The following is a 20123-nucleotide window of genomic DNA, read 5'->3' on the forward strand; positions in this document are numbered from 1 at the left end:
TTTTTTGCAAATTGAAAATGTGCACTGTAGGCCATGGATTTCCCAATCTGGGGGAGGTGGGAATATATTCCCTATTGGGATGGGACATCTGCAGTACGTAATTGACAGGATATTCCCTTAATCTATATCTGACTGGGAATCCCTGGAACGCTGTAAGGTTCCCTATTACTGCAGTGCTGTGGAACGTCTCTGAGCGTTGCCAGGATAGCGTGAAGGATCAGATCAGTGTGGAGAATCGTGGAATCATGTCAGATTGGGAACAGGGAAGGGAAGCTGCCTGCCTGGCCAGCCACCCTGGTCCCATGTGGCTCAGCTGCTAAGTGACTGAAATGAAATGTGATCCTGGGATGTGGTGGTGGTGTTCCCACGTTCTCCTCTGTCAACACGACATCTGCCTGCATGGGAATCCCCATTCAATGCAGTGCAACTCAGTCCCAGTTGATTTGTATAGTGCAGTACAAGTGAAGCGAGTCGATGGATTCTCTGTTATGACATCCATGTTGGTAAACATGGCTGGTATGTAACTGGCAATACTTTCTGACAGCTATAGTGGATACATTCCATGTTCCTCTTTTGTTATTTTTCTCTTATCTAACTTTTTCATTGTCGTTCCTTGTTATGTTTGGTAGACAGAAATCAGTTACTCCCTGAGGCTCTTTTGTGACTCGGGTTAGTGTTGAGTTAGTGTCTGCGGTAGTGTTGGGTTAGTGTCTGCAGTAGTGTTGGTTTAGTGTCTGCGGTAGTGTTGGGTTAGTGTCTGCGGTAGTGTTGGGTTAGTGTCTGCGGTAGTGTTGGGTTAGTGTCTGTGGTAGTGTTGGGTTAGTGTCTGAGGTAGTGTTGGTTTAGTGTCTCAAGCGTGTAGTGTTGGGTTAGTGTCTGCGGTAGTGTTGGGTTAGTGTCTCCAGTAGTGTTAGGTTAGTGTCTGCAGTAGTGTTGGGGTAGGGTTGGGTTAGTGTCTGCGGTAGTGTTGGTTAGTGTCTGCGGTAGTGTCTGCGGTAGTGTTGGGTTAGTGTCTGTGGTAGTGTTGGGTTAGTGTCTGCGGTAGTGTTGGTTAGTGTCTGCGGTAGTGTTGGTTAGTGTCTGCAGTAGTGTCTGTGGTAGTGTTGGGTTAGTGTCTGCGGTAGTGTTGGGTTAGTGTCTGTGGTAGTGTTGGGTTAGTGTCTGCGGTAGTGTCTGCGGTAGTGCTGGGTTAGTGGCTGCGATAGTGTTAGGTTAGTGTCTGCGGTAGTGCTGGGTTAGTGTCTGCGGTAGTGTCTGCGGTAGTGCTGGGTTAGTGCCTGCGGTTGTGTTGGGTTAGTGCCTGCGGTAGTGTTGGGTTAGTGCCTGCGGTAGTATTGGTTAGTGTCTGTGGTAGTGTTGGGTTAGTGACTGCGGTAGTGTTGGTTAGTGTCTGCGGTAGTGTTGGGTTAGTGTCTGCGGTACTGTTGGGTTAGTGTCTGTGGTAGTGTTGGTTTAGTGTCTGTGGTAGTGTTGTGTTAGTGTCTGTGGTAGTGTTGGGTTAGTGTCTGTGGTAGTGTTGGGTTAGTGTCTGTGGTAGTGTTGGGTTAGTGTCTGCGGTAGTGTTGTGTTAGTGTCTGTGGTAGTGTTGGGTTAGTGTCTGTGGTAGTGTTGGGTTAGTGTCTGCGGTAGTGTTGTGTTAGTGTCTGTGGTAGTGTTGGGTTAGTGTCTGTGGTACTGTTGGGTTAGTGTCTGCGGTAGTGTTGGGTTAGTGTCTGTGGTAGTGTCTGCAGTAGTGTTGGCTTAGTGTCTGCAGTAGTGTCTGCGGTAGTGTTGGGTTAGTGTCTGCGGTAGTGTTGGGTTAGTGTCTGTGGTAGTGTTGGGTTAGTGTCTGTGGTAGTGTTGGGTTAGTATCTGCGGTAATGTTGGGTTAGTGTCTGCGGTAGTGTCTGCGATAGTGTTGGCTAGTGTCTGCGGTAGTGTTGGGTTAGTGTCTGCGGTAGTGTTGGGTTAGTGTCTGCAGTAGTGCTGAGTTAGTATCTGCGGTAGTGTTGGGTTAGTGTCTGCGGTAGTGTTTGGTTAGTGGCTGCGGTAGTGTTGGGTTAGTATCTACGGTAGTGTTTGGTTAGTGTTGGGCTAACCGGGGCCACAGCTGTGACTGCCCTAGCACCCTGTCAGATGGACCAATAACAGGTGCATCCGATGAGAAGCTGCCTCCCCCTCACCTCTCTGCCTCCCACTAATTGGCTGAAATCCCACAGGATCTTCAGCTAAGCTTCCGTTGACTTGCAGGTTTAGAATGTAGATAGCATAACAACAGTGTCCAGTAGCTGGCTTAGCAATATGGTGTGGGAGTGAGTACAGACTGTACAGACTAAGTGGTGTTGCTGTGTTAGTGTGTGGAAACATATGTTTGGGATTAGTCCAAAAAGTGTTGTCTCTTGTTCCAATTCCTTTTAGGATGTAGTACAATAGTCCTTCTGTATTGGTTGCTGTCCAAGGGCTGCACCCAAGTAGTATCCAATAGTCAAATAAATGCCATTCACACAAGTCACAACTGGAAGTATGATACTAATATGAGACATGATGCATTTTAAAATGTAGGCTTACTCAACCACCTGAAAGGGCATTTGTAGATTTAGCCCGTGGTAACTTGTAGAATAGACACTGGCTAGAATGCGATTTTAACCAATCAGCATTCAGGATTTAGACCCACCCGTTGTATAATCTTCATTATAAACTGAGTGGTTAGAATCCTGAATGCTGATTGGCTGACAGCCGTGGTATACCAGACCCTATACCATAGGTGTTACTGCTTTAATTACATTGGTAACCCGTTTATAATAGCAATAAGGCACCTCGGGGGTTTGTGGTATATGGCCAATATACCACGCCTTAATGGCTGTATCCAGGCACTCCAGCGTTGCGTCGTGCAGGAACAGCCCTTATCCATGGTACATTGCCCATATACCACACCCCCTCGTGCCTTATTGCTTAAGTATTATATGATATTGCACTTACTTATGAATGCCACTTTAAGCCATTGAGAAGATAGATCCCTTTAGGATACACTATTAGCTATTGGAATAATTCCTCATGGTTCAGTCTAGATCCTCTGAGACTTAATGACTGTGTTACGGAGTTCACTTCCCCTGTTTAAGTTTACATCACTGGAGGGATAGGAAATCTCAAGTATCTCTGGTCGTGTGACATTCACATTGTACAGTGTGGGCTTTTCTGTAAACAGCTGTCATAAATCTACTCTGACAGTTCACCCATGAGAGGATGTCTGTCTGTCCAGTGTTTAGTTCCCTAGAGGTGCTATTTCATGTGAATGTGATGGTTAGTCACATGTAATTTCCTCTTTCCCTCTAGGCTATTTGAGTCCATGGGAACTGGATTACAGTCAGACGCTTTTCCATGCTAAAACAGCCCAAGTTCATTTGACACAGTCTTTGCCTGCTGAACCCCAAAACTCTCTCCATAAAGCCTTATTTTTGCTTTATTTTACATCTACTACCTACTTTGATCAGTCAGGCTTACTGCTGCGCTTGAAAGATAATGTGAGCATCATCACATATCATTTTTTGTTGTTGAAACGATGTGGAAATAACGTTGATTCAACCAGTTTTTGCCCAGTGGCTATGTTTACTCCACTGCACATGTATGGGTATGGCCTGAGGCACTCATCCTGGCTAATTCACTTGGTGAAGCACAGCACACCAATCAAGGCATGATGCTTTCTAATCTGCTACTGCACTGTGCCCGTGTACCCTTCTGTAACCTCATATCAATGGTAGAGTACTCTGTGTATGCTTACTCTATGCTCTTAACAACTGACTCAGGATCCGTTTAGGTGTTCAGCTGAGGGTTAAGTTTGGGGGTATGGTAAAGGAAGATGGTACAAGCTTGGAAAAAAAGGAGCTGTCTAGAAGCTAAAATGATTATTCGGCTGTCCCCATAGTAGAAGCCTTTTTGATTCCAGGTAGAACTAGGGTTGCAAAGCTACCAGTAGTTTACCAAAGTTACCGGAATCTTCAGTCATTTTTGGTAATTAACAGAAAATATATGGTAATCTATCTAGCACTTCATGTAGACTAGATCTGAAAGAATCCCTGGGCACTTCATGTAGACTAGATCTGAAAGAAGCCCTGGGCACTACATGTCGACGAGTCTGGAAGAAGCCCTGGGCACTTCATGTAGACTAGATCTGAAAGAAGCCCTGGGCACTACATGTCGACGAGTCTGGAAGAAGCCCTGGGCACTTCATGTAGACTAGATCTGAAAGAAGCCCTGGGCACTTCATGTAGACTAGATCTGAAAGAAGCCCTGGGCACTTCATGTAGACTAGATCTGAAGGAAGCCCTGGGCACTTCATGTAGACTAGATCTGAAAGAAGCCCTGGGCACTACATGTCGACTAGATCTGAAAGAAGCCCTGGGCACTTCATGTAGACTAGATCTGAAAGAAGCCCTGGGCACTTCATGTAGACTAGATCTGAAAGAAGCCCTGGGCACTTCATGTAGACTAGATCTGAAAGAAGCCCTGGGCACTTCATGTAGACTAGATCTGAAGGAAGCCCTGGGCACTTCGTGTAGACTAGATCTGAAAGAAGCCCTGGGCGCTTCATGTAGACTAGATCTGAAAGAAGTCCTAGGCACTTCATGTAGACTAGGTCTGAAAGAAACCCTGGGCACTACATGTAGACAAGATCTGAAAGAAACCCTAGGCACTACATGTAGACTCGTCTGAAAGAAGCCCTGGGCACTACATGTAGACTAGTCTGAAAGAAGCCCTGGGCACTACATGTAGACAAGATCTGAAAGAAACCCTAGGCACTACATGTAGACTCGTCTGAAAGAAGCCCTGGGCACTACATGTAGACTAGTCTGAAAGAAGCCCTGGGCACTTCATGTAGACGAGATCTGAAAGAAGCCCTGGGCACTTCATGTAGACGAGATCTGAAAGAAGCCCTGGGCACTTCATGTAGACTAGATCTGAAAGAAGCCCTGGGCACTTCATGTAGACTAGATCTGAAGGAAGCCCTGGGCACTACATGTAGACTAGATCTGAAAGAAGCCCTGGGCACTACATGTAGACTAGATCTGAAAGAAGCCCTGGGCACTTCATGTAGACTAGTCTGAAAGAAGCCCTGGTCACTTCATGTAGACTAGATCTGAAGGAAGCCCTGGGCACTACATGTCGACTAGATCTGAAGGAAGCCCTGGGCACTTCATGTCGACTAGTCTGAAAGAATTGGACAAATCAGAATGCAAGGTGACATTTATTATACTGCTATCCAGTGTTTTCAGATCTACACAGTTCCCTGGGACCTAAGTTAGGGCTAGTGCTTTGTTTCTGGACTGGGACAATGGGACTCCTGTACTGTGTGCGCTGGCTTCGCGTGTGTAACCTCATCTCCTGTCCTGTCTCCTCCCCTGCAGCAGAGAGTGGTGTGACTCTACTGCAGCTGATCGGAGACCTGCCTCCTGAATCCCAGGCCGGTCCGGGGGGGAAACCCGCCTACTACTTCGGAGGGCTGGATGGGCTGACTGCTGCGGGACAGCCGGCCCTGGCCCACCTCCCCAACCCCTTCTACAGAGACTTCTCCCTGGTCTTCCAAATCCTCCCCTCCAGCCCCGGGGTCCTCTTCTCCATCACAGATGCCTCCCAGAAGTTCATGTACGTGGGGGTGAAGCTGAGCGCCCCGGACGCTGACGGCAGGAATCAGAAGATTCTGTTCTACTACACAGAGCCCGACTCTGAGGCCTCGTACCTGGCCGCTAGTTTCACCGTGCCCTCCCTGGACCTAGTCTCCTGGACCAAGTTCTCTCTGTCCGTGTTCAACGACCAGGTGACCTTCTTCATGGGGTGCGACGCCTCTGGGAAGACAGTGAAGTTGGAGCGCTCGCCGGATGACATGGAGCTGGACAGGGGGGCGGGCATCTTCGTGGGTCAGGCGGGAGGCGCAGACCCTGACAGGTTCGAGGTACAGTATGGATCGCCAACCACACCTCTATGCTGACCTGACCACACATATTTACCTCTAACTTTATTGTTCTCTCATGTAAAACATATTTATTGTTCTCTCATGTAAAACATCTTTATTGTTCCCTCATGTAAAACATTGGTATGTATAACTCTTCCCCTAAAGTCTCTGTCGTTCTGCACCCCCACCCTCAACCCTCGCTCTGGTGTCAAACCCCATGTGACCATCACATGTGTTTAGACGGGTCAGTGACTATGCTGAGGGGTCAAAGTTGAAAGGCCAGACATCAGGCCAGGTCAGCAAATAGATTTACTAGAGGGAGGAGGGGTTAGTAGTGCTGTGTTAGTGAGATGTGAATGGCTGTCTGGCTTTCCTGTTGCCAGTGACACATACCTGACTGAGATTCCTGAGGGAGCGATTAGTGAGGGATTTACCCCCAAACACCGTGTGGGTTTTCGGTTTCATCTCACTCACACCTGCTGTTCTCAACAGACAGTGTGTTGAAACGTGCATTCTCATAGTCTAACTCTATCAGGCCCCTGGGAGAGATTTAGAACCCTGTCTGTTGTTTCAACAAGACTCTGTCTGTTCTGAGTTAGTAAGGCCACGGTCAGTCAGACACATCCTCTTTACATTTTATTGTATATTAATTAATGGCTTAGATCCTGACTAGAATCATTAAATTCATACTGCACCAATGGCTGTACAGTATCTCCTTTCTCACAGCCATCAGTGTGTTTGTCTGTGTCTCTGTGTGTGTGTCTGTGCGTGTTGTGCAGGGGGCGATCGCTGAGCTGAATGTGGTGGGTAACCCTCGAGCAGCTGAGCTACTCTGTGAAGACGATGATGACTCAGACGCTGTGAGTGATTAGACTGTAGAACCAGACACAGTTTAGTAGGAATATGAAATGATTCATGTCAACTAACGTTTTCTCAAATGCCTTGACTTGTCTCTATTTGTCTTGCTGTCTCTCTCTTCCTCTCTCTCTCTCAGGCCTCAGGTGACTTTGGCAGTGGGGATGGGGACAGAAGAGAGACCGGCAAAACTGTAAAGGAATCTTCTTTATCCGATGTTGTCCTGTTAATCCATTCTGTGATGTGGAAATAGAAGGAAGGATTTACTGTGAAACTATTGGATCAGGGTCTGACTGTCCTGTCTAACCTTCCTCTCCTCCCTCCTGTCAGACCACCCCTCCATCTCTCCGACCGGTGCCAGAGCCCCCTCTGACATCATCAGTGAGCGACAGGCTCTCAGAGACAGGTCAGTGGGCTGAGTCGAACAATGATGACATCATCTGTAAAGTTATCCTCTAAAATATTACTTAGGTTTATTGAAAATGCGCATATAATAGTGAACCAACCAAGCTATATTTACAGTAACTGCAGTGCTAACAAAAACTGTTGATGTAAAAATTGTGAAACTATCTGTCAAGGAAATATGTACCTAGTGTAATACCACACTACTTGAGAACCGTGTTGCTCGATACATACAGTATGCTGGGATATACAGCACACTAGCACCTTCTAGTGGAGAAGGTAGACATTACCTTTCATTTTCCTTCAAGTGTGGCTGATTGGAAAGGAAAAGGAATGGGGGATACCTAGTCAGTTGTACAACTGAATGTATTCAACTGAAATGTATCTTACCCATTTAACCCTTAGTCGACATCCACGTCATCGGTGCATGGGGAACAGTGGGTTAACTACCTTGCTCAGGGGCAGAGCGATAGATTTTTAACTTGTCAGCTCGGGATTCGATCCAGCAACCTTTCGGTTACTGGCCCAACGCTCCTACCCGCCAGGGAATGTTGATCATTGTTAGCATTTTCTAGTGTACGAACTAGGCATGCAGGTAAGTGTGTTTGTGTTGATTGACTGTAGGTGACAGGAATCAACAGACCTCAGTAGAGTCCAGACCAGGGTCAGGAGGTCAACCAGGTAGGTCACTGGAAACTTTGTCTGTCTGTCCGTCTGTCTGTCTGTCGGGCTATATTATAAACACTCTCCAATGAGGTCCAGTGGAGTTCCCTGACAACCAGTCCCTGATTTCAGAACAGTATACCCTTACCACTCCATGTCAGAGTTCAGGGAATCTTCACTGGACTAGGTTGATGAGATCTCATCATGCCCTCAGCATGCCCTGTCTGCATGGAACTCTGTGGAGTAGGTTGGCATGGAACTCTGTGGAGTAGGTTGGCATGGAACTCTGTGGAGTAGGTTGGCATGGAACTGTGTGGAGTAGGTTGGCATGGAACTGTGTGGAGAAGGTTGGCATGAAACTCTGTGGAATAGATTGGCATGGAACTCTGTGGAATAGATTGGCATAGAACTCTGTGGAATAGTTTGGCATGGAACTCTGTGGAGCAGGTTGGCATGGAATTCTGTGGAGCAGGTTGGCATGGAACTCTGTGGAGCAGGTTGGCATGAAACTCTGTGGAAGGGGAGGACAAAGGGTAGTAGGACGCTAACTGAGGATAGAGGATGCTAGTGAAAGTGATGATGACAGCAACATGCCGATGATGACCACGATGTTACTTCTGACGTCTATTCTAACACCCAACTCTCCTCTCTATGTGTCTCTCTGTGTGTCGTCAGGCCCTACTGGTTCTAACGGAGTGAAGGGGGACAGAGGGGAGAAGGGCAGTCCAGGGGACAGAGGTCCCGCCGGGCCAAAGGGGGAATCGGGGTCTTTCTCCAGCTCTGCTTCTTCCTCTGGCTCTTCATCAGGTGGAGGAGAACGTGGAGAAAAGGTACTGCATGCTGCCTGGCACAGTACTGTGTGTTATACACCCCTATAGGCATGCAGGTAAGTGTGTTTGTGTTGATTGACTGTAGGTGACCCCCATAGCTGATTACATCTGATTCAGACAGACCACATACATGCCTCTGAGACACATGTAATAGTTCCAACATTACTTACAACTTGTCTTTGTCTCCTTTTCCTTTCAGGGAGACAAAGGCTTGAAGGTGCGTTTTGACTTTGTCCTTCCCAGCTTCTTTTTATTTGACTTTGTCTTAGCTAGTCATTGAAGTGATCAGATTAAATAGGTAGTTGATTGTTTTCTTCCCACAGGGCAGTTCTGGGTTTGGTTACCCAGGCTCCAAGGGGGACCGTGGCGTACCTGGTCCACCTGGCCCTCCTGGCCCTGGGGGGCCACCTGCCCAGGTTGTGAGGCTAGGGGACGGCTCTGTGGTGCAGCCAGTGGCCGGACCAATGGGACCGATGGGGCCCCCAGGGGCCAAAGGACCAGCAGGACCCCAGGGACCAGAGGGAGAGGCGGTGAGTTGTACCATACCGTCTGACATACAGTGCATTCGGAAAGTATTCAGACTCCTTGACTTTTACCACACATTACAGCCTTATTCTAAAATGGATGAAATCGTTTTTTCCCCCTCAACCATCTACAAACAATACCCAATAATGATATAGCAAAAACAAGTTTTTCAACATTTTTGCACATGTATTAAAAATAAACAACTGAAATATCACATTTACATAAGTATTCAGACCCTTTACTCAGTACGTTGTTGAAGCACCTTTGGCAGGAATTACAGCCTTGAGTCTTTCTGGGTATGACGCTACAAGCTTGGCACAACTGTACTTGGGGAGCTTCTCCCATTTTTCTCTGCAGATCCTTACAACCTGACAGAGCTTGCATGGGGAGCGTTGCAGCACAGTTATTTTCACAGAGATGTTAGATTGGGTTCAAGTCCGGGCTCTGGCTGGGCCACTCTAGGACATTGAGACTTGTCCCGAAGCCACTCCTGCGTTGTCTTGGCTGTGTGCTTAGGGTCGTTGTCCTGTTGGAAGGTGAACCTTTGCCCCAGTCTGAGGTCCTGAGCGCTTTGGAGCAGGTATTCATCAACTATCTCTCTGTACTTTGCTCATTCATCTTTGCATCGATCCTGACTAGTCTCCCAGTCCCTGCCGCTGAAAAACATCCCCACAGCATGATGCTGTCATCACCATGCTTCATCATAAGGTTGGTGCCAGGTTTCCTCCAGACATAACACTTGGCATTCAGGCCAAAGAGTTCAATCTTGGTTTCATCAGACCAGATAATCTTTTCTCATGGTCAGAGGAAATCTTTAGGTGCCTTGGCAAACTCAACGGGATGTCATGTGCCTTTTACTGAGGAGTGGCTTCCGTCTGGTCACTCTTCCATAAAGGCCTGATTGTTGGAGTGCTGCAGAGATTGTTGTCCTTCTGGAGGTTCTCCCATCTCCGTCTGAGCTCTGTCTGAGTGACCATCGGGTTCTTGGTCACCTCCCAACCCAAGGCCCTTCTCCCCGGTGCTCAGTTTGGATGGGCGGCCAGCTCTAGGAAGAGTCTGGTGGTACCAAACTTTTTCCAATTAAGAATGATAAGAGGCCACTGTGTTCTTGGAGACCTTCAATGCAGAAATGTTGTGTACCTTCCCCAGATCTGTTCCCCTCGACACAATCCTGTCTCGGAGCTCCACAAACAATTCCTTCGACCTCATGGCTTGGTTTTGGCTCTGACATGCACTGTAGTATCTTTATATAGACAGGTGTGTGCCTTTCCAAATTATGTCCAATCAATTTAATTTACCACAGGTGGACCACAGGATGATCAATGGAAACAGGATGCACCTGAGCTCAATTTTGAGTCTCATAGCAAAGGGGTTTGAATACTTATGTAAATATTTTGCAAACATTTCTAAAAACCTGTTTGTCATTATGGGGTATTGTGTGTAGATTGCTGATTTATTTAATCAGTTTAGAATAAGGCTGTAACATGAAGAAAATGGGAAAAAGTCAAAGGGGTCTGAATACAACGTAAGCACTGTATTCTATGTAGCGCATTCTCACTTTATTTGGTCTCAGTACTTGCTATTTGCTTTCAATTGACTGTAACAAACCATATCCATTTATCTCAGGGGATCCAGGAGAGGATGGCAAATTAGTGATTAATAAGCTTTCTGTATTTTTAATAAAATTGATCTCATGTCATGATTATATTCATTGTTAATTGTGTGAGGGGAATACGTGAGTCGATGTAAATTATTGATGGCTTGATGATGATCAGTAGCAGTGGTCAGACAGTGTCAGCCTCACTAAGCTGTGTCTTCTCTCTCTGTCCCACCACAACTCAGGGACCTGCCGGAGACAGAGGGTTCCCAGGAACACAAGGAGACTCAGGGGTCAAAGGACAAAAGGTAAAGGCCAGAAGCCATTTATTTAAGAGCATGAGTATTTGAATATTATCGGAGGTGCCCAAAGGTGTTTTTCCTGTGACCTCTCCAGGGGGATCGTGGTGATGGTCACCCAGGACCCAGGGGTTCTCCAGGGCCACCTGGACCCCCAGGCCCAGGGATAGTTGATCTCGCTGTGAGTCAACCACTACTGCATCAGGCCATTCAGCCCATTAATTCATGTGGATCAGACATGAATATACCAATATACCACTTTTAATGTTTCTTCATTTGTCCCTAGACATTTGTGGATGTGGAAGGCTCCGGAGGATTCCCAGATTTGGAGAAAATACAGGTATGTTTTAGCCACAGAGATTTTGAGTTTGGCCCAGAAAAACGACTTTTCCAAAACTGTATATTGTGAAATCCAAGACTGTTGTGTTGACTGTTTCTTTAGACTCTCCGTGGTCTACCAGGCCCCCCGGGCCCACCAGGTCCCCCTGGCCCCTCAGCCAGTGGTGTCAACTCCCATGGGTCAGGCTCTTTCGGGCCCCCTGGACCTCCCGGACAGGACGGGGCCCGTGGCCTACCAGTGAGGACCCTCTCTCTACTATATCTGACATGACAATATGTTTTGTGCCTAACTGTAGACAGCACAACTACAGCATTGAAATGAATGTCCTGATTTGTTGACCATTATGTATTGATATCATGCTGTGTTTTTCAGGGGCCCGCTGGTCCACCTGGCAGGCCTGGAACCCCAGGACCCAGTAGCGGAGAGAAGGTATGAGACAGGGAGGAGACTTATTTTATTTTAGCTCATCTGATCATGCTAAACTCAGCAAAAAAAGAAACGTCCTCACTGTCAACTGCGTTTATTTTCAGCAAACTTTACACGTGTAAATATTTGTATGAACATAACAAGATTCCACAACTGAGACATAAACTGAACAAGTTCCACAGACATGTGGCTAACAGAAATGGAATAATGTGTCCCCTAAAAGTAAGTCAGTTTCTGGTGTGGCCACCAGCTGCATTAAGTACTGCATTGCAGCTCCTCCTCATGGACTGCACCAGAAACTGGACTGCACAAGGACTGCACCTCACCCTCCGATCCAACAGGTCCCAGACGTGCTCAATGGGATTGAGACTGTACGGACATTGCAATTTATTGCCCTGGTCCACATCTGCAGTCCTCATGCCTACTTGCAGCATGCCTAAGGCATGTTCATGCAGATGAGCAAGAACTCTGGTCATCTTTCTTTTGGTGTTATTCAGAGTCAATAGAAAGGCCTCTTTAGTGTCCTAAGTTTTCATAACTGTGACCTTAATTGCCTACCATCTGTAAGCTGTTAGTGTTTTAACCATTCTACAGGAGCATGTTCATTAATTGTTTATGGTTCATTGAACAAGCATAGGGAAACAGTGTTTAAACCCTTTACAATGAAGATCTGTGAAGTTATTTTGATTTTTACAAACTATCTTTGAAAGACAGGGTCCTGAAAAAGGGGTGTTTCTTTTTTTGCTGAGTGTATATATCACTGTATACAGCACACACAGAACTGGACCTTTGTATAGGGATCCTTTTGAGATGATTGTCTCTTTCTCTCTGTATCTCTCTCTTTCCCCATCTCTCTCTCCCTCTCACCCGCAGGGAGAAGCTGGTGATCTAGGTCTTCCAGGGCCCAGTGGAGAGAGGGTGAGCTCTCAAATACACCCATACTCTAAATCTTAAATATATAGCTATTTTCACTTTGACCTTGTTTCTTTGGTGCTGTTTGGTGTGGGACCTCTCCTAGAGATTGATAGTCTAAACATGATGTTGATGTGGGACTTCTACTAGAGATCGATAGTCTAAACATGATGTTGGTGGTGGGACTTCTCCTTGAGATCGATAGTCTAAACATGTTGGTGGTGGGACTTCTCCTAGAGATCGATAGTCTAAGCATGTTGGTGGTGGGACTTCTCCTAGAGATCGATAGTCTAAGCATGTTGGTGGTGGGACTTCTCCTAGAGATTGATAGTCTAAACATATGATGTTGGTGGTGGGACTTCTCCTAGAGATCGATAGTCTCAACATGATGTTGGTGGTGGGACTTCTCCTAGGAATCGATAGTCTAAGCATGTTGGTGGTGGTACTTCTCCTAGAGATCGACAGTCTAAGCATGTTGGTGGTGGGACTTCTCCTAGAGATCGATAGTCTAAACATGATGTTGGTGGTGGAACTTCTCCTAGAGATCGATAGTCTAAACATGATGTTGGTGGTGGGACTTCTCCTAGAGATCGATAGTCTCAACATGATGTTGGTGGTGGGACTTCTCCTAGGAATCGATAGTCTAAGCATGTTGGTGGTGGGACTTCTCCTAGAGATCGACAGTCTAAGCATGTTGGTGGTGGGACTTCTCCTAGAGATCGATAGTCTAAACATGATGTTGGTGGTGGGACTTCTCCTAGAGATCGATAGTCTAAACATGTTGGTGGTGGGACTTCTCCTAGAGATCGATAGTCTAAGCATGTTGGTGGTGGGACTTCTCCTAGAGATCGATAGTCTCAACATGATGTTGGTGGTGGGACTTCTCCTAGAGATCGATAGTCTAAACATGTTGGTGGTGGGACCTCTCCTAGAGATCGATAGTCTAAACATGTTGGTGGTGGGACCTCTCCTAGAGATCGATAGTCTAAGCATGTTGGTGGTGGGACTTCTCCTAGAGATCGATAGTCTAAACATGTTGGTGGTGGGACTTCTCCTAGAGATCGATAGTCTAAACATGATGTTGGTGGTGGGACTTCTCCTAGAGATCGATAGTCTAAGCATGTTGGTGGTGGGACTTCTCCTAGAGATCGATAGTCTAAGCATGTTGGTGGTGGGACTTCTCCTAGAGATCGACAGTCTAAGCATGTTGGTGGTGGGACTTCTCCTAGAGATCGATAGTCTAAACATGATGTTGGTGGTGGGACTTCTCCTAGAGATCGATAGTCTAAACATGTTGGTGGTGGGACTTCTCCTAGAGATCGATAGTCTAAGCATGTTGGTGGTGGGACTTCTCCTAGAGATCGATAGTCTCAACATGATGTTGGTGGTGGGACTTCTCCTAGAGATCGATAGTCTAAACATGTTGGTGGTGGGACCTCTCCTAGAGATCGATAGTCTAAGCATGTTGGTGGTGGGACTTCTCCTAGAGATCGATAGTCTCAACATGATGTTGGTGGTGGGACTTCTCCTAGGAATCGATAGTCTAAACATGATGTTGGTGGTGGGACTTCTCCTAGAGATCGATAGTCTAAACATGTTGGTGGTGGGACCTCTCCTAGAGATCGATAGTCTAAGCATGTTGGTGGTGGGACTTCTCCTAGAGATCGATAGTCTAAACATGTTGGTGGTGGGACTTCTCCTAGAGATCGATAGTCTAAACATGATGTTGGTGGTGGGACTTCTCCTAGAGATCGATAGTCTAAGCATGTTGGTGGTGGGACTTCTCCTAGAGATCGATAGTCTAAGCATGTTGGTGGTGGGACTTCTCCTAGAGATCGATAGTCTAAGCATGTTGGTGGTGGGACTTCTCCTAGAGATCGATAGTCTAAACATGTTGGTGGTGGGACTTCTCCTAGAGATCGATAGTCTAAACATGATGTTGGTGGTGGGACTTCTCCTAGAGATCGATAGTCTAAGCATGTTGGTGGTGGGACTTCTCCTAGAGATCGATAGTCTCAACATGATGTTGGTGGTGGGACTTCTCCTAGAGATCGATAGTCTCAACATGATGTTGGTGGTGGGACTTCTCCTAGAGATCGATAGTCTAAACATGATGGTGGTGGTGGGACTTCTCCTAGAGATCGATAGTCTCAACATGATGTTGGTGGTGGGACTTCTCCTAGAGATCGATAGTCTAAACATGTTGGTGGTGGGACTTCTCCTAGAGATCGATAGTCTAAACATGATGTTGGTGGTGGGACTTCTCCTAGAGATCGATAGTCTAAGCATGTTGGTGGTGGGACTTCTCCTAGAGATCGATAGTCTCAACATGATGTTGGTGGTGGGACTTCTCCTAGAGATCGATAGTCTCAACATGATGTTGGTGGTGGGACTTCTCCTAGAGATCGATAGTCTAAACATGATGGTGGTGGTGGGACTTCTCCTAGAGATCGATAGTCTCAACATGATGTTGGTGGTGGGACTTCTCCTAGAGATCGATAGTCTAAACATGTTGGTGGTGGGACTTCTCCTAGAGATCGATAGTCTCAACATGATGTTGGTGGGGGTGTGAGGATTTTATGCTTATGCTTGTCTCCCTCTAGCAAAACTTTTTGTCTGTCTTCTCCAACTTTTTGACCAGTATCTTTAGTGAAGGTGATTGGTCACAGGTACTAATGGGTCTCCTGCTATTGGTTCCTTGTTTTCATCTGCATACTATTGGTTCCTTGGTTTCCGCTGCATTCATCACGTGGGGGAATCAATTCACTGACAAAAACTAATTCCCAGTGTGTTCATTATAGGACAAATGGAACATATGCTTGTTTGTTTGACTTCTGACATAACATCTTAAATAGCATGTAGTTGCTTAAGATATTTTACCATCAGTCTGGATGTTTTATATTGGAAATAATCTATATGCAGTCATTGGTTTTTATAATTGTTTTTTATTATTTTCAATATTGATTGCTTGTTATAGTAATAATTCAGCTTAAATGTGTTTCCAATTTTGTGGAATGCTTCTTTATTTGTCTGTTATGTCTACATGTAAATGGACTGCAGATTTTTACACACACATGCACACACACACCTTTACAATCTCTCTCTCGGTCTCTCACCTCTTCGCTCCTAACCACCAGGGTTCTCAGGGTGACCCTGGAGTGCCTGGTCAGGCAGGGCAGGGGGGCTTGGCTGGGCTTCCTGGGCCCATGGGACCGATTGGGCCTCCAGGACCACCCGGCCCCCCCGGACAGTCCTACCCCGTGCGTTATGTGAGTACTGTACACAACTCCTGCCACCCACCCAGACAACATCAACTACAGCTTAACCTCCCACCCCACAGCTCCCCTCATTCAAATTGTTACCAAATTGACTACATACTGTATATTTGACTACATATATTTTTGTGGAATTGTCTTTTTTGAACTGTATCTGTGTCCTCTCGTGTAGGGTGACGGGGAGGGTTCCGTAGTGACAGGGGTCAATGGTGTTGCTGGAGTGATAGGAATTCCAGGACCACAGGTGATCTATACATTGCCATTCACTCATAATTTGGATTGCCTTTACAATCACGTCAACTAATACATAGTCACATATCCATTGTTTTTCAGGGTCCGCCCGGAATCGCAGGCCTTCCGGTAAGAACCAGGAAATCCCTTTGAATATATTGCTAAGTTTGATTGGAGGCCATATCTTTGTTATATAGCAATGCTTACTGTATTCCTGTCATCATACAGGGAAGATCTGGTTTGCCTGGGCTTTCGGGAGAGAAGGGGAGCGAGGGAGCAAGAGGACGGGATGGAACACCAGGGATGGACGGATTCCCAGGACAATTGGTAGAAGATCATTATCCCTCAGCCACCTCCCCAGACTCTATTAGAACGTTACTTAGGCTTTAGAGTAACCCACACAAAGTGCACTAACCTATTCTGTTTTGTTTCTTATGTATACACAGGGAGACAAAGGGGAGAGGGGAGACAGAGGAGAAAGGGTGAGTTACCTACTCCTGATTACCATATTTTGGTGGTTGATTTTTTTATTTTCTTGCTTCTTTTATCAGAACAACAGTTTTCAGCTGTGTTAACATAATTGCAAAAGAGTTTTCTAATGATCAATTCGCCTTTTAAAATGATACACTTGGATTAGCTAACACAACGTGCCATTGGAACACAGGAGTGATGGTTGCTGATAATGGGCCTCTGTACGCTGTTTCCAGCTACAATAGTCATTTACAACATTAACAATGTCTACACTGTATTTCTAATCAATTTGATGTTATTTTAAATGGACAAAACATTTGCTTTTCTTTCAAAAAACAAAGACTTTTCTAAGTGACCCCAAGAACAGTAGCGTAAGTCATCTATTGCGTGTCCCATGGCTCTCATGCTGTTGTGTGTGTATGGTGTTGTAGGGTGAGCCAGGGCGTGAAGGGGGGCCCCCTGGACCTCCAGGAGCCCCTGGCCCACCGGGACAGATCTACCAGACCTCAGGCAGTGTGAGTATGGATGTGTACTGTACGGTCTTGTCTGCTCTGGATCATAGTGATGTTTCAGTGACACAACTGACCTACCTGTCTCTGTCTCGTTTTAGTTTGATGGAGTTCTTGGGAATCAAGGAGAGGTGAGAATTTGACTCAGCAGACAAGTCACTATGTTACTCTACATGCAGTTTTATAATGTCTTATAATGTTTTATAGTCACCCTAACCCTTATTTCCTTTTCTCCAGGGAGGACCAGGTCTTCCCGGCCGGGCAGGATTCCCAGTATGTATCAGTATCACACTGCCAATGAACACACAGTGGAGTGGAGACATTTACCTTGACTGTTTCTAAAGATATTTCACAGTTGAAACACACATTTACATTTACATTTAAGTCATTTAGCAGACGCTCTTATCCAGAGCGACTTACAAATTGGTGAATTCACCTTCTGACAACCAGTGGAACAGCCACTTTACAATAGTGCATCTAAATCATTTAAGGGGGGGGTGAGAAGGATTACTTTATCCTATCCTAGGTATTCCTTGAAGAGGTGGGGTTTCAGGTGTCTCCGGAAGGTGGTGATTGACTCCGCTGTCCTGGCGTCGTGAGGAGTTTGTTCCACCATTGGGGGGCCAGAGCAGCGAACAGTTTTGACTGGGCTGAGCGGGAACTGTACTTCCTCAGTGGTAGGGAGGCGAGCAGGCCAGAGGTGGATGAACGCAGTGCCCTTGTTTGGGTGTAGGGCCTGATCAGAGCCTGGAGGTACTGCGGTGCCGTTCCCCTCACAGCTCCGTAGGCAAGCACCATGGTCTTGTAGCGGATGCGAGCTTCAACTGGAAGCCAGTGGAGAGAGCGGAGGAGCGGGGTGACGTGAGAGAACTTGGGAAGGTTGAACACCAGACGGGCTGCGGCGTTCTGGATGAGTTGTAGGGGTTTAATGGCACAGGCAGGGAGCCCAGCCAACAGCGAGTTGCAGTAATCCAGACGGGAGATGACAAGTGCCTGGATTAGGACCTGCGCCGCTTCCTGTGTGAGGCAGGGTCGTACTCTGCGGATGTTGTAGAGCATGAACCTACAGGAACGGGCCACCGCCTTGATGTTAGTTGAGAACGACAGGGTGTTGTCCAGGATCACGCCAAGGTTCTTAGCGCTCTGGGAGGAGGACACAATGGAGTTGTCAACCGTGATGGCGAGATCATGGAACGGGCAGTCCTTCCCCGGGAGGAAGAGCAGCTCCGTCTTGCCGAGGTTCAGCTTGAGGTGGTGATCCGTCATCCACACTGATATGTCTGCCAGACATGCAGAGATGCGATTCGCCACCTGGTCATCAGAAGGGGGAAAGGAGAAGATTAATTGTGTGTCGTCTGCATAGCAATGATAGGAGAGACCATGTGAGGTTATGACAGAGCCAAGTGACTTGGTGTATAGCGAGAATAGGAGAGGGCCTAGAACAGAGCCCTGGGGGACGCCGGTGGTGAGAGCGCGTGGCGAGGAGACAGATTCTCGCCACGCCACCTGGTAGGAGCGACCTGTCAGGTAGGACGCAATCCAAGCGTGGGCCGCCCTGGAGATGCCAAACTCGGAGAGGGTGGAGAGGAGGATCTGATGGTTCACAGTTTCGAAGGCAGCCGATAGGTCTAGAAGGATGAGAGCAGAGGAGAGAGAGTTAGCTTTAGCAGTGCGGAGCGCCTCCGTGATACAGAGAAGAGCAGTCTCAGTTGAATGACTAGTCTTGAAACCTGACTGATTAGGATCAAGAAGGTCATTCTGAGAGAGATAGCGGGAGAGCTGGCCAAGGACGGCACGTTCAAGAGTTTTTGAGAGAAAAGAAAGCAGGGATACTGGTCTGTAGTTGTTGACATCGGAGGGATCGAGTGTAGGTTTTTTCAGAAGGGGTGCAACTCTCGCTCTCTTGAAGACGGAAGGGACGTAGGAAGGGACACACCAAACGGACAGTATTGTTCTAGATGTATGGTGGAGATTGCGGCAAAAACTATTTATATAACATGTTAGTGGAACATTTAAAGAATATATATATTTCAGTTGAAACACTGAAACAATGCTGTACGGCCTTCTAGTTGTATATTGAAAACTGCCTAAAACATGATTTTATACACTAGCTGTACATTGAAAACTGCCTAAAACATGATTTTATACACTAGTTGTATATTGAAAATGGCCTAAAACATGTTAATGGAACTCTCTTTTAAAAATATACACACACAAGGTTGTTATTTATACTGATCACAACTTCTTCTGTAGGGGCCTATAGGACCAAAGGGAGATACAGGAGAGCCTGGACAGCCAGGATACGCAGCTAAGGTCTGGTAATAACTTCATTCATATCTTGTTTTCTGTACAGTACAGGGAAAATTGCATGAAGTATTGACATGTCTCCACTCTGTCCTGTCCAGGGGGAGAAAGGAGAACCTGGTATTATCATGGGGCCTGATGGAAGACCCCTGTACCTGGGAGGGCTGGGGTCTCAACCGGTGAGAAAAACCACACACAAGATTTATAGTTGGTAGAAATACTGTATGTTATTATGCTTGTCCATCTCTTTTATATGTGCCATGCAACATAAAATGTTGATACCCTTTGACCTCTGTGTGTGCAGGGAGAGAAGGGACTCCCGGGACCTGAGGGACCTCCTGTAAGTACTCTCCTTTAAGTGACATGCTTTCTGATTAGCCATCGATAACCATGGATGTACTGTATATAGTTCTCTGTTTCTGTAGGGTCCATCTGGTAGATTTATATTGTTCTGGCTCTATAGGGTCCATCTGGTAGATTTATATTGTTCTGTATCTATAGGGCCCAGCTGGTAAATGTATATTGTTCTGTATCTATAGGGTCCAGCTGGTAGATTTA

The 20123-nt window shown here is 46.6% G+C and overlaps 1 protein-coding gene across 1 annotated transcript; it reads left to right on the forward strand.

Moving 5' to 3' along the window:
- Nucleotides 1-5308: 5308 nt before the first annotated feature.
- LOC135536074 (collagen alpha-1(XVIII) chain-like) lies at nucleotides 5309-19905 on the forward strand (the record flags this gene model as incomplete). Its single annotated transcript, XM_064962460.1, has 26 exons — nucleotides 5309-5926; nucleotides 6706-6786; nucleotides 6921-6974; nucleotides 7112-7187; nucleotides 7808-7864; nucleotides 8522-8676; nucleotides 8876-8893; nucleotides 9000-9213; nucleotides 10828-10853; nucleotides 11044-11106; nucleotides 11195-11278; nucleotides 11384-11437; nucleotides 11540-11674; nucleotides 11810-11866; nucleotides 12737-12781; nucleotides 15913-16044; nucleotides 16223-16294; nucleotides 16384-16410; nucleotides 16510-16608; nucleotides 16728-16763; nucleotides 17184-17267; nucleotides 17363-17392; nucleotides 17499-17534; nucleotides 19515-19574; nucleotides 19667-19744; nucleotides 19870-19905. Coding segments are annotated over exons 1-26 (2427 nt in total), but the record flags the coding sequence as incomplete, so codon positions are not given.
- Nucleotides 19906-20123: the final 218 nt, after the last annotated feature.

Source organism: Oncorhynchus masou, unplaced genomic scaffold, assembly GCF_036934945.1.
Source record: "Oncorhynchus masou masou isolate Uvic2021 unplaced genomic scaffold, UVic_Omas_1.1 unplaced_scaffold_5539, whole genome shotgun sequence".
Taxonomy (NCBI): domain Eukaryota; kingdom Metazoa; phylum Chordata; class Actinopteri; order Salmoniformes; family Salmonidae; genus Oncorhynchus; species Oncorhynchus masou.